Source organism: Electrona antarctica (assembly GCF_951216825.1).
Source record: "Electrona antarctica genome assembly, chromosome: 8".
Classification (NCBI taxonomy): domain Eukaryota; kingdom Metazoa; phylum Chordata; class Actinopteri; order Myctophiformes; family Myctophidae; genus Electrona; species Electrona antarctica.
In genome coordinates, this window is record NC_136789.1 from 29449478 (window position 1) to 29464532 (window position 15055).

At 44.7% G+C, this 15055-nt stretch overlaps 1 protein-coding gene across 1 annotated transcript in view; it reads left to right on the forward strand.

Moving 5' to 3' along the window:
• The first annotated feature begins 619 nt into the window (after positions 1–619).
• nova1 (NOVA alternative splicing regulator 1) overlaps positions 620–15055 on the forward strand; it is a 41488-nt gene continuing 27052 nt past the window's right edge. Inside the window, exons 1-2 of the mRNA XM_079508668.1 lie at positions 620–1438; positions 13857–14000. Coding sequence (XP_079364794.1) covers positions 1243–1438; positions 13857–14000 — 340 coding nt within the window. The 5' untranslated portion in view covers positions 620–1242. The remainder of the gene's footprint in view (positions 1439–13856; positions 14001–15055) is intronic.

Below are 15055 nucleotides of genomic sequence, written 5' to 3' on the forward strand. Positions count from 1 at the left end.
CATGTTTTTGGAACGTGGAAACATGAACATCAGTGAACTGACTAAGGTAGATTTCAGGTTTCCCTTTTTATGACTAAAACAATATTTCTGTAATTATAAAATGCTATACTTTGAGTTCATAAGAGCTTGCATATTGGTAGATTGAGATTGTAGTGTTTTTTTGTAGTTGAGATTGACATGTTTTGGAACGTGGAAACATGAACATACATCAGTGAACTGACTAAGGTAGATTTCAGGTTTCCCTTTTTATGACAAACAATATTTCTATAATTATAAAATACTATATTTTGAGTTCATAAGAGCTTGCATATTGGTAGATTGAGATTGTAGTTTTTTGTTTTTTTTGTAGTTGAGATTGACATGGAACGTGGAAACATGAACATCAGTGAACTGACTAAGGTAAGATGCTGATTCACTTGACTTTAGGTAGGATGCCCTGAAGCTCTGGTCGGCCTCCTCTCTGGCCGGCCAGTGGCAGTGTGGCACTGTGGTCCACCCTCCCTCGAAGCTTTGAAAGAAACATTTCCCTCTGGAGTCTTCCCTAATCCCTAGTCTTGCCTTACAAAAGGCAACAATAACAACAGCTGCACTTATCATTCACTAACCGACCTGGCTAGAGAGGACTCAAGCAGAACATGTTCTGGGAGATGACCAACATATTTTCCATTGCCTTGCTCTAAGAAGTCTAGATACTATGAACATGTTCTGTGCTGTTTCATCATAGTTCACGATCGCACCACCACGCCGAGTAGAGCAGCAGCAGACTGAACTGGGGCTGTGCTGTGCGTGAAGAATTGACCGTAAAGACCATGCTTTTGAAGTGTCACACTGATATGAGTGCGCTGCTATAATGAATGCATTTCACTCAATGGATTTTTATATTTAGCTTTGTGTGTGTGTGTGACTGTGTGTGTCGCTCGATCTGCCAACACTCGAGGAGAGCAGGAACAGCGGGAGCGAATTGCGGGGCTTGTCTGTCATTCTGCAGTTGTTTTTTTGGAGAAACATTTGAAGATTAAAACGGGGCAAAAAACTTGTCCTTTTCGCGGAAAACTCGCTGCTTTCGCCGTGTGAGTGTGTAATATGTGTGTGCGTGTGGTCGTGTGTGTGTGTGTTATGTGGTGACTGGTGGTGGTTGGTTGGTTTTGGTGAGGACGCTGCCTGCCTGCCTTGCTGCTGCTGCTGTTGGAATATATAGCGCACATTTTTATTTTTTTTATTTTAATACCGCTCGGGGGAAAAATGATGATGGCCGGTGGAGCACTGCTGGAACACAACGGGATCTTCTCCTCCTCCTCCGACTCCGATCCTAACCTCCACAACAGCCACATGGAGGATCAGTCTGATTCCCCCGACTCTCGCAAACGACCACTGGAAGAAACTCCGGCTGAAGAGGCCGGTGGTGCGGGCTGCACCACCAAGCGCACCAACACGGGAGGTAGGAGTCGTTTTATAGAGTCGAGATCAGATACACTTATTACTCCATCCACACACAGCACACACAATATCATCCAACCTTTTTGTAAAACATTTATTTTTTATTACATTTATTAAAATGTCATTTTCTACGAACACATTAATGCTGTCATTTAAATAACACATCTGGACTAAAATGGTTAACTGATTGCTGTATTTCTTCTCCGCGTGCAAAACATGCACAGCTCATTGTTCAGTTGTTCACACATGATCACCAAGCCGACAACATACACCTGTGTGCACTTTCAGTTTCAAAACGAAATATATATATTTATTATAGGCTATAGTCCGCGTCGGTTATGTAATGGCATCTAACATTGTCGGGCGCGTGAGCTGAATAATAATAAACCCATGCAGAGACCATGCCATGACACAGAAAGAGTGTACCAGCAAACTTCCTGTATCGGTCCGAGCGAGGCAGGTTGAATGAATCATCTTGACTTGACCCCTTGTCACCTTTTGTGTTTTACATCTGGGGTTTGGTATGAAGGGAGGGAGGGAGGGAGGGAGTGGCGTGGTGTGATGGGAGTTCAGTTGGGACTTCTTGAGAGGTTACACAATACTGTACAGTGTACAGTCAGGCTGGGGTGTTAGTCCTTACCAGAGAGGACCGTGGGGAGCGATTGCTGTAGCAACGTACTCCTTGTTTACAAAATCAACTCTGAGCATGTTGCCATATTATGTAGGCCTGCGTGTAGTGTAGTGTAGTGTAGTGTAGAGCCCATGTATGCAGGCCTGTTTTCATTTGGAAGTAACAGCACAGTCTAGAATGATCAATAAGGTTTCTTTTGTGAAATTATAGAGAGAATAATCAGAGCTATAATGTGGTACGTGCCATTTGTAATAACCATAAATATGATGTCAAATAAGGCTTAAGTTTTATGAGAGGGAGATGGAATGTGTTTTTCCGACAATACCCAACAACAAGATGTTTATGGGATTGTTGACACGTACAAAAGCATTGTTTCATTCATATAACCAAACACCATTACAATTACAAAGCAAAGCAATGTTCACAAAGTGCACAAATCAGCCTGCAATTAATTGTGGAAAGGTAGGAGACCTGGGACTGTATGGTAGAGTCAGGCACGTGCAGAGAGTGTGAGGCAGGGGCTGACATCCCATAAAAGGGCCCGAAATAGCGAAAATAGCAGATCTACAAGCTCACAACGCGCCGCGCTGCGACGCGTTGAGAGCTTGTACATCAGCTATTTTCGGGGCGCAACCCTGCACTTTTCATCTACTGGAGATGCGGTGTGTACGACATGGATTTCGAAACAAATTAGTTCAGGAGACTTGAATGCTGCCTTCCGGCATGGCATGGAAAGGAGAGGAGGGCCATTTGCATTTCTTTCACCGTGTAGTAAATGCTGCATTCGTGGTCTGGAGAGGGCAGTTGTTTTACAGTAAGACGGGTAAAAGGGCAGGGGCTGAAGCCCCCTTTGATGTCTATGTGTGCACGTGCCTGAGTAGTAGGCCCATGTGCATGTGGGAAAACATACTAGACCCTTTACACTCAAATCTTCTCCCCCGTATCAAGTAGGCTACATTTTAGGGTGACATATTTCTGTATACAGTAGGTAGGTATAGGAAGGTTAATTGTCTCTTGGATTTGGAAGAAATGTGTGATAACAAACAATTTTGGACAAATAGAATTATAGTAGATATCTATAGTTATTAATTATAACTAAATAAATTAGATTGGCTATTAATAACATCAGAAACCACAAACATAGAGATATGAGACAAGGACCCTTTGCAGTGGCATCAAGTATTGATAGTAAAAGTACATTTACCAAAAGTAGAAAGTACATTTCACAAGTTCTTTTGAAAATAGCAGATCTATACAAGCTCGTAATGTAATGTGCAACGCACTGTGAGCTTGTAGATCAGCTATTTTCAAATGTCAAAAATGTATACTTAAATGTACTTACTTACTTTACGCCTGGGGGTCCCCAGCTAAATGATAGTTTGTAACCAAATGGACCCTTATGGGTCTGTAACTCTGAGAGTGTACAAATGGAACCCTAACGGTTCCATTTGTACACTCTCAGAGTTAAATTAACATTGATTTTACAATATTAATTGGGGGTCTCAGAGATAGAAATGCCATTAAATGGGGGTCTGTACTGTAGATTAGACTAATATGCATGTCAAACTGGGGGGTCCTTGAAATTAAACGGGTTGAGAATCCCTGCTAGAGACGTAAAAATCTTCTCTCATGGGGGTCCCTGGCATATCTTTTCAAATGGGGGTCCGCGGGCTAATACGTGTCAATTTGGGGGTCCTTGACATGAACAGGTTTGGGAACCACTGCTTTACGCTACTGTGACTCATTAGTATCAACTTAGAGAACAGTCACAAAGAGTGATGGCAGATATATTAGTCCTTCTCTAGTCTCTTCTCCAGAATTTGATTATTTTGGTATCACAAGGAAAAGACTGCTAGGCCAGCTTATAGGAAACACTTATTTGATTAGTTTTTTTTTTTATACTAATTGAATGTCCAAGTAGAGTTGGCAGTTAATTCACCATCCTGAATGCCAATTTACTTTGGCTATCTTTGCACCAAGCACAGTCGGTAAGTAACTGGACCATAACAGCATTATATAGTTTACAGCTAATAGTATGGCTGCAGAAGAAATGTAAACAAGATCATTCATTTTACTTTGTGCGAAATGTGCTTCTTTAGAACCAATGAAATTCTGTGAAGCATAGAAGATGGTTTCCTTGTTTCTAGAGAAAATTGGATTCTTTATTTGCATAGAGATGTATGTATGTATGTAGACACACGACTGGTATATGCGACTGGTTTATGCGACAAAATTACAGATTACTATGATATCTATTATCTTTATAAATGCACCATGTCGCACGGTGGCACAGTTGGTAGTGCTGTCGCCTCATAGCTAGAAGGTCCTGGGTTCGATTCCCGCTCGGGACGCTGTGGGTAGCTAAAATAAATGCACCATGTCTCTGTACGTCTGTGTGTACGTCTGTAATCCACGTAACTCGAGAACGACTTCAAATCCGACACATCCGTTCCACACAGTGCAGAGTGCAGTCAGAGTCGGTCGGTCGGACCCACGGTTGTCCAGAACCGCCACAAAAGGCCTCTGCCCGGGCTCTGGACCATATATGGAGCTGGCCTGTTCTGACATCACATCACTTCATATTTTGGGGCACGCCTGAACACAGAACTACATACGTAGGAATAAAGGGACACAGAGAGACAGATCAGAAGTGACCCAGACAGATGGGTGGAACGGGTACTCTGACGCGGGTACTCTGACGCGGGTACACGTGGTATTGCATAGCCGCGTGGGGCATGGATCTCCAACTTCCATCCTTACCGACTCGGTGCTCTACAGCCGGGCACTAGTAGTAGTAGTATACAGAAAATAGTGAAATTATATCATTTTCATAACCTTCTTCAGAACCAGAACCTCTGGCCCTTTTTAGGCCTTCATGACATCTAGAAGTACTGCAGTCACACAGTATTTCTACGATTCCACTGCACGATGAATGAAAAAGTGACATTGACCAGTTCAATTTCCAACTCCCAAGAAAATGTCATGGTGATTCACATATTATGTGAATTGACTGACTGACTGACTGAATGATTCATAGGCCAGAGCCCCTGCAAATATTATGAATCATTCAATCATTCTGTCAATCAGTCAATCAATCAATCAATCAACTACTGTACACATGAAGTATTAGCATCTTATTGGTTCCATACATTTCAGAAATGTATGAGAATAATGCAGGTGTACAACAGCTGATTTGGAAAAATATCAAATCTGCAATATGAATTGAGTAGAAAATGTATCTTTTTTTCCCGCTCAGAGCCATACACATATTAATCGTCCTGAATCAATTAGGTATTATTTTACTATAAAAATTCTAGATTTTTGCTCATTTAAATAATATATTAGACATGCTCACGATTAAGTATTTGGAAAACTTGTTATCGTTAAGTTGTTCAGGACAGGCGAATTGCATCGTAAAGTGTAGCCTAATATTTGGGCATTTATTTTGTTTACTTGCAATGCTGTCTTCACACATTCAGCCCGAAATGTTGCATCATTGGTGTTTGCACAAAATGTCCACTGGGATCAGCCTGAATACATTGAAGTAACAGTGAGAACCTTCGGTTTAGATGTTATTGCTTTTATTTTTTAATGCTAAATATATTTTTGAATTGAATATATCTCAGAGATTGAGAGCCTTGGGTTCTGAATTGTAGCCTACTGTAACCATGAAATTGTGCACTCCACATGATTGTATAGCCCCAACGTTCTGTCAATTATTATATAGCTATGTATGTATGTATACATAGCATGTATGTATGAGCCCTCCTGGATGTCCAGGCACATGTTGTCATTTAGGCATTGATCGCGTTGGTAAATTATCTTCTGCTCTCTCCAACTGAATAGATACATACTGTAGATTTTAAGGCCATATTGCTAAAAAGGAAACCTTGCTTTACGGCTCTTTGAGCATGATGATATTAAGGTTGGCGAGTCATTTTGGACTGCAAAATGTTAGGTTTACCGAATTTGCTGTGGTGTGTGTGTGTGTGTGTGTGTGTGTGTGTGTGTGTGTGTGTGTGTGTGTGTGTGTGTGTGTGTGTGTGTGTGTGTGTGTGTGTGTGTGTGTGTGTGTGTGTGTGTGTGTGTGTGTGTGTGTGTGTGTGTGTGTGTGTGTGTGTGTGTGTGTGTGTGTGCGCGATGCGAATGTGCGCATTGTGCGAATGTGCGTGTGTGCGCATGATGCGAGTGTGTGCGCATGATGCGAGTGTGTACGCATGACGCGAATGTGCGTGTGTGTGCGCGCAAGATGCGAGTGTGTGTGTGTGTGTCTGTGCGTGTGCATGATGCGAATATGTGTGTGTCTGTGCGTGCGCATGATGCGAATGTGTGTGTGCGCATGCACGCCTCTGCTGCAATTTAGCATCCTGTGTGTATCCAGAGCATCTTCTCAAAAGCCTTACTGTGCACCATGACGCGTGCACACACACACACACACACACACACACACACACACACACAGCACCATGACACGTGCACACAGTCCAGCACACACAAGATATAGCGAAGAAGAAGACAGAGAAGTGAAATGGCAACCAGTGTTCTTGTTTGCAACACAGTAAATAGTTTATGAGACAAACCTACCAATAGACCCTCCCTGGATACATGGTATAGAGATACAATACTGACAACCCACATAAAGCAGGATGTTTTACGGCAATGTGGGCTTATATGTTCCATCATTATCACTAGTAACCTTTCATTTTATGATTCTTGACATATCCCATTTTGACCTGGGAACGATTCTACAAATGTCTTCTAAATCATGACCATGATCTGAAAAAAAAAACCCTGTTTCTATGTCGGTGGTTCTCAAACATTTTCATGTCAAGGACCCCCAAGATTATATGTAATAGGTCGCCGACCCCCATCTGAAAATATGTTCTTCCAGGGACCCCCCGAGTTAAAAACTTTGTCTCTGAAAGAATATATATTCAAAGATTTGCGCCACATTTTCACTATTTTTCAAAAATAACAGACCTACAAGAGTGCCGCGCTACAAGCTTGTAGATCTGCTATTGTTCAATAGCTAAAGTATAACATAATGCTTAAGAAAACCACCAAAAGGGGTTCCCGCACGAAATGGGTTATACAGCAGCATATGTTCACATGTCCCCAGTATTTGGTCTGGAGGTAGCAGCGGTAATCCTCCCCATCCCTGTAATCGCCAACCCCTGGACAGTGTGGCTGATATTGATCACACTATTCCTTCTGAATTGATCATTAACATGACTGACAGCAACAACAAAGAGAGAGGAGAGACTGTGTGCTCTTTTCAAAGCGAGAGTCCCTTGTTGTGAATTTACGGCCAGCTGGACAATTGAGAGTGGAATTCTCTCCTTTTTTTTTATATTAATCAGCGTCCTCCTTTTCTTCCTCAAAATTAACATCTCTTTCATTCATGTTTGTCTGATGCTAATTTAACCTGTAATTACCCATATTCTGAGCCCACGGTGCTTTAGTGGGAAGTCAGTGCTTCCGAAAGCTTATATTGAGGAAGGATTGAGTTGGATAATAATGTGGAGCTGGTGTTTTTTGGGACTGTGTGTGCGTGTGTGTGCGTGAGTGTGCGTGTGTGTGTGAGTGTGTGTGTGTGTGTGTGCGTGCGTGTGTGTGCGAGAGAGAGACACAGAGAGAGAGAGAGAGAGAGAGAGAGAAGGACACAGGTGCCCTTGTAGAGCGATGTGACGTGAGTAGACTGTGAATTTGCCAGGTGGCAGTGAAAGAGAGAATGGGGAGGAAGAGATATAGATGAAGAAGGAGCCAGGCAGGCAAAGAGAACGGGAGATAGACAGACAGTCAGAGAGAGGGAGTGGCGCCTAGAGAGGGAGACCACGTCCGTCCGTTATATATTGGAGAACCTGACAATGGATAAGATCGACTCATTAGCGTGTCATTCTATGGGAACACGTTCAAACCCCGAAACACTATTTTCGGCGCACAATAATATAGTTCTTGATTTTTTTTGAAAGACCTCTTGAAATTGACGCCGAAAATGAAATTGGGCTCAACAAAATGGGAGTCAGCGTTTCCCCAGACAATCTATAGGAAGCACTACTGAGTGAAGCTGACTGCCCCTCATCGACACGCACGCACGCACGGGCACGCACGTACGCACACATGCGTTGCAGATTTTGCACACACACACACACAGTCTCATACAGGATACCTCTTGTATAAGATTTATAGGCGTAGTGATTGGCTTCATCACCCCCCTCCACCATTCTGCGGCACTGCCATTTGCAATGGTTGATGAGCCCCTCCGCCCTCTCAAACATGGCCGGGATTGGGGGTGGGGGAAAGGAGGAGAAAAAAAGCGGAGGTGGGGTGGAGGGGCGGAGGGGGGGGGCGTAAAAGGCACGCTCTTCCTGATCACTCCTCCTCCACCTCCTTTCCTCATCTGGTCATGTTAACCCGTTCCGGACGGGAACGTCTTTTTGGTGGGTTTTTTTTAAGCATTATGTTATACTTTAGCTGTTGAAAAATAGCAGATCTACAAGCTCATAGCGCGGCACCGAGTGCCACGCTACGAGCTTGTAGGTCTGCTATTTCTTTGAAACATCTTGAAAATGCGACACGAATCTTTGAATATATATATTCTTTCGGAGCGAACGTTTTTAACTCAAATCTATCCCTGGAACGGCATATTTTCAGATGGGGGGTCGGAGGCCAAATGCATATAATTCTGGGCGTCCTTGACATGAAATAGTTTGAGAACCACTGACATAGAAACAGGGTTTTTCAGAATATTGTCTATTTAGAAGATCTTTTTTTTTTTTTTAGAACCGGCCTCAGGTCAGAATGGGTTAACTACACACCTCTCCAGCCGCCGCTGAAGGTCACCCGACATGCTTTCCCATTCACCGGTCGAACCCGCGTCTCCTCCAGCCTGATTCACCTTTTTGTCGCTTTTTTCGCAACGAAAATCTTCGGAGTGAATGGACCGCCATACTTTATAGTGCTGCGTCAAAAGAGGCGGAGTAGGGAGGGGAGGGGCGGCGGGGGGGGGGAGAAAATTCAATTTTTTTGGGGGGGGACCGGCATCGGGGGGGGTGGGGACGTGACGCGGCGTAGCAGAGGAGGCTGCTGATTGGCTCGGCGCGGTGTCAGTCCTCCGTGCTGCTGCAGACGGACAGGCCACTCGATGAATATGGATGAGAGCAATGAAAAGGGTGATGCGGCAGGGAAGACCCCCCCCCCTTCAAACCGATGCAGGCTCGAACAATGCGTGCCGTCTTTCACTGAAAACACTCAGAGCCTGCATTAGCATTTTCTCAGACAATTGAGGCTCGGGCCAGCTGCAGGCATGGCTCGGATGCTGCGGTGAAATCGCTTTTTTCCTTTTTTTTTTGTTGCACACCCGCTGATGAATTAGACCTCGTTGAAAAAAAGGTCGACCGGCCGCATTCCTCAACACCACCATTGCACCTATGCCTAGCCCGACGTTAAGATACCCTTTAGAGATTGTATACCCCCGGCATTGATGGCGATCTGACACAGAGGAAGGCTTGAACCAGGAGATCTCAGAATGGGTAAGAGAGAGGCGAAACTCTTTTTGTTCTGACTTGACTTGTTGAATTTATGCGTATTGTGCTAAAACTCTTTGACAATTTCGTGCACCTAATAATACTCCTCGGTTCATTCATTACCGCTCATTTTTTTTGTTCCATCGTCCTTGCCGCCTGTCAGCATCAGGTTGGTCTATTGAAATGCAGAGAGGGTACTTGGAGGGGTAGTGGGGAGGAGGAGGAGGGAGGGAGGGAGGACGGTCACAAGGCATTTCCTTCTGACCCACCCCCCTCGAGTGACTTAACTAAACACGCTTGGCTCCGTGTCCATAGTCTCGCTCCTCCAAGTCATCCCTCCAGTATTGCAAACAGGGGTTTGAACTAACACCCCCACTCAGCTTCCCCATTGCTCCCATTCCCTTGGCGGCTTGCAGCAACAGATTGCCATGTTTACTCTACCACATGACGCCATTAAAACCTGTTACTGTGATTTCAGACACTAGGACAGAATTAATTATTGACTAATGACAGCACGCGCTGCTGCGAGGGGTGATGGAGGGATTCTCTGTGTCTTGCTCTCACGCTGGCTTCTTGCTTGGTTCTGGTCGGAAATGGAATGTAGAGAAAGGTAGAAAGTTACGCAGTGGGGTTTGGGTCTTGCCTGTCTGTCAACAAGTCTTGGAATATTGTGTTTTGCAGTTGAACTCTTTTGATCAACCATTGTCCATGAATTATTGTTCTTTAAGGAGCCTTGGTTTCACATGTCTTCTGACAGCAATAAGGACTCAACGGCTCTATGATGATTCTGTCAAACAGTCATGTACTTAATTTTTTTTCACCAAGGTCATTTTATTGTCTTTCATTGCTAGTTAAATAAAGAGATGCCTGCAGTACACCACATACATCCAACAAGAAGAAAAAGGCCTCATATGAACATAACAGGTAGAATTGATTGGAATGGTTTAGATCCCATTCTAGTTTCTAGATTGTTCTTTGAAATACTGCCATATTGAGCTGTTCACACACGCACACACGCGCACACACACACACACACACACACACACACACACACACACACACACACACACACACACACACACACACACACACACACACGTGTGTGTGTATATCAGCATGTGCTGTATTGTAGTGTGAGATAGATGAAGCATTCACTAAGGGTCTCTATGACAATGGCATGTCAATGAATGTCAGTCAAAAGTGAAATTCCATGAACAGACAAGCCCATCGTATAATATCAGAAGGACCACTGAGAAGGTCTTTTGTTTGCCCAAACAGACCAGGTACTACAAATACACCACAAATGGGGCATATTAGTGAAATACAGCATGCATGAGTTCAACATGTAAGCTGTGAAATCCCCACATGTCGCCGTGCCATGTTCATTATGATCTGCATCTAATGAGTCCATCACTCAGGCAACAGGTTAGTCCTCAGCGCAGGGGCCATCGTACCTTCCTCCATCCATCTTCCCTCCCCTACGACTCTCTGGACAAGCCCCACATTCATTACCCCACATGAAACACAGAGGTTTGTTGCGGCAGCACATTCACAGACCCTGTGGCTCCGGCATCCACCGTACAACACCAGAATTGGTCTCATTCGTCACTTGAGAAAAGCTCCTCGTCGCACGCAAGGAAAGGACGGACAGTTCCTTTAACGTTTTGCTCAGCGGAATGACATCACCCTTCAGGCTGGCTGAAGAGATCCAAGTGTGACGTCATTGCATCTGTGCACCTTTTGCAGAAGAAAATATTTGACATCCACGGTTACTATAGTCATTTTAAAGTGCGATACAAGCAATACAAAAGCATACATTTTATACAGTGGATGCGATATTTGCCATTCAATAAGAGTCATAGTGCGTGAATAGGTTTGATCTATTAATTTGACATGTTTGACATGACCATGACCAGACAGACACTGATAGCTTTGCCTGTGGAATCGGGGAATGGCACTCTCACTGTGATTGGGCTTTCGTGGATGGTGTCGTCGTGGCTCACCTTGGCGCTGATTGCGTCTTGATTAGCATTGCAGGACGGGGAACTTTCCCCAAATGAAAGGAAGAAGAAACCGGTTCGGCCGCAATTTCTTTTGACATGCTGTCATAGTCACTTGATTAGTACAAGCCTGCTGTAAGCCATTGAAGCCCCTTTTCAAAATGGACTACACTGTCTTGGCAGCGTACTCTTTTTAACAAATCTGTGGGATCGTATCCCGTATGCTGTGCTCACTTCCATTCATTACTCAGGATAACACTGCTATCTCTCATGCAGTGTCATTTGTGGGACTGGGATAGATGTGTCATGTGTTTTGAACTTGGCCCGTCACTCAGTGTGTAGTTTAATAGAAAGCTTTTAGGCATATTTTTTAAAATACTAATTTCGTTGGACTTGGGTTGTCTCTCAAACTGCCTGGTATTTTGTCAGAGGTTGCTAAGCCTCCTTGAAAACAGTTAAAATTAGACCTCTGCAAGCTGGAAAGGAGGTCATCATTTACTCCACTAAAAAAATCTGGGACAGAATACAGAACGTGTCACCAATCTGTGATAAAGAATGTGGCACTGTGAAGACTGCACTGTGAAGACTGCACTGTGAAGACTGCACTGTGAAGACTGCACTGTGAAGACTGCAAAGAATCACACTGTGAAGACTGCACTGTGAAGACTGCACTGTGAAGACTGCACTGTGAAGACTGCAAAGAATCACACTGTGAAGACTGCACTGTGAAGACTGCACTGTGAAGACTGCACTGTGAAGACTGCACTGTGAAGACTGAAGACTGCAAAGAATCACATTAGAATGTGGCACTGTGAAGACTGCAAAGAATCACATTAAGAATAAAGAATAAAGAATGTGGCACTGTGAAGACTACAAAGAATCACATTAGAATGTGGCACTGTGAAGACTGCAAAGAATCACATTAAGAATAAAGAATAAAGAATGTGGCACTGTGAAGACTGCAAAGAATCACATTAGAATGTGGCACTGTGAAGACTGCAAAGAATCACATTAAGAATAAAGAATAAAGAATGTGGCACCGTGAAGACTGCAAAGAATCACATTAGAATGTGGCACTGTGAAGACTGCAAAGAATCACATTTGTGAAGAAAATAAAACACACAAATGTTCATGAATATAAAATCTTCAGACCCTAGATTACCCACCCTAAGGATACAGAAACAAGCAGTGCATTAGCTGCCTGTCTGTCTTCTGACATAACTGACTGTATATCATATCATGCTTCCATTGATAATTTTCTGCTTGTTCAGGTTAGCAGGATAGGATAAGGTACCCTTACACGGGTTGTGTTTATAACCACGCCCCCAGGCAAGTTAAGTTTACTGACGTTAAGGTTAGGGTTAGGTTTAGGTATAGTTTTCTTGAGGTTAAGGTTAGGTTTCTGGTTTAAGGACTTCAGTGTTTTGTACCATACTATTGTATGAGTACAGAACAAAGAATGTTTGCTTTCGCCATCTTTGATGAAGAGTCTGGGCAATTAAGATTTAGTCTTACTAAGGTTAGGTTTAGGTATAGTTTTACTGAGGTTAAGGTTAGGTTTAGGCTGTCAATCACAGCCAATGGCCAATCACACCGCGGTCGACTGCACAACCCGTGTAGGCTTTGGTATGTTGCTACCCTTACAGATTGTATTTATGATGTGTGGAGCGCCACTTTCGAGGAATGACCCTCTCCTTTACGTGTGTGTTTCCTCCTGTTCTATTCTATGTGCGTGTGTGTTTCCTCCTGTTCTATTCTATGTGTGTGTGTTTCCTCCTGTTCTATTCTACGTGTGTGTATGACACTCTCCTGTTCTATTCTGTGTGTGTGTGTTTCCTCCTGTTCTATTCTATGTGTGTGTATGACTCTATTCTGTGTGTGTGTGTTTCCTCCTGTTCTATTCTATGTGTGTGTATGACACTCTCCTGTTCTATTCTGTGTGTGTGTGTTTCCTCCTGTTCTATTCTATGTGTGTGTATGACACTCTCCTGTTCTATTCTACGTGTGTGTGTATGACACTCTCCTGTTCTATTCTGTGTGTGTGTATGACACTCTCCTGTTCTATTCTACGTGTGTGTGTATGACACTCTCCTGTTCTATTCTACGTGTGTGTGTATGACACTCTCCTGTTCTATTCTACGTGTGTGTGTATGACACTCTCCTGTTCTATTCTACGTGTGTGTGTATGACACTCTCCTGTTCTATTCTACGTGTGTGTGTATGACACTCTCCTGTTCTATTCTGTGTGTGTTCCCCCCCCAGAGGAGGGCGAGTACTTCCTGAAGGTGCTGATCCCCAGCTATGCCGCCGGCTCTATAATTGGCAAGGGCGGCCAGACCATCGTACAACTGCAGAAAGAGACGGGTGCCACCATCAAGCTGTCCAAATCCAAAGACTTCTACCCAGGTGAGAAAGAACTAAACGCTCCTTCATAGTCTGGATTTTCAGGTGGTGAGGTGACCACCGCTCCGTGGTGAGGTGACCACCGCTCTGGTGGTGAGGTGACCACCGCTCTGGTGGTGAGGTGACCACCGCTCCGGTGGTGAGGTGACCACCGCTCTGGTGGTGAGGTGACCACCGCTCTGGTGGTGAGCTGACCACCGCTCTGGTGGTGAGGTGACCACCGCTCTGGTGGTGAGGTGACCACCGCTCCGCTCCGGTGGTGAGGTGACCACCGCTCCGCTCCGGTGGTGAGGTGACCACCGCTCCGGTGGTGAGGTGACCACCGCTCCGCTCCGGTGGTGAGGTGACCACCGCTCCGGTGGTGAGGTGATCACCGCTCCGCTCCGGTGGTGAGGTGACCACCGCTCCGGTGGTGAGGTGACCACCGCTCTGGTGGTGAGGTGACCACCGCTCCGGTGGTGAGGTGACCACCGCTCCGGTGGTGAGGTGACCACCGCTCTGGTGGTGAGGTGACCACCGCTCCGCTCCGGTGGTGAGGTGACCACCGCTCCGCTCCGGTGGTGAGGTGACCACCGCTCCGGTGGTGAGGTGACCACCGGAGCTGAAATAACGTTGAGCGGTGGTTAGTAAAAACAGAGAGAAGGGCTGGGGGGCGGTTGGCGGTGGTTTGCTCTTCACCGCTGCTCGTGACGTCATGTTGTAGTTCGGTGGTCACCTCACCACCGACTATGTATGAGCCTTAACAACAATCGCCAATTACCAATTGTTTGAAATATGTACTGTACTTTATAATATCAATTAGGTAAGTTATTGCTTAGTTCAAAGGCCAGCACCATGGCATAAGGAGGCGTCACGTTTCCTAACTTGGGGGGGGGGAATGATTACAGTTAGATTTGAGTCACAGAGTAATTCTTTAACTCTTTAAAGTAGATTATCACAGTGCCCTTGGAGGGAGTAAACTTGCAGCTGTCTGATGCAGCAGCGTTGAAATCTGCAGGCAATTCCACTTTCAATTTGGCTGTCCTTGTGGCACGGTGCCAACCTTAAATATAGGTGTG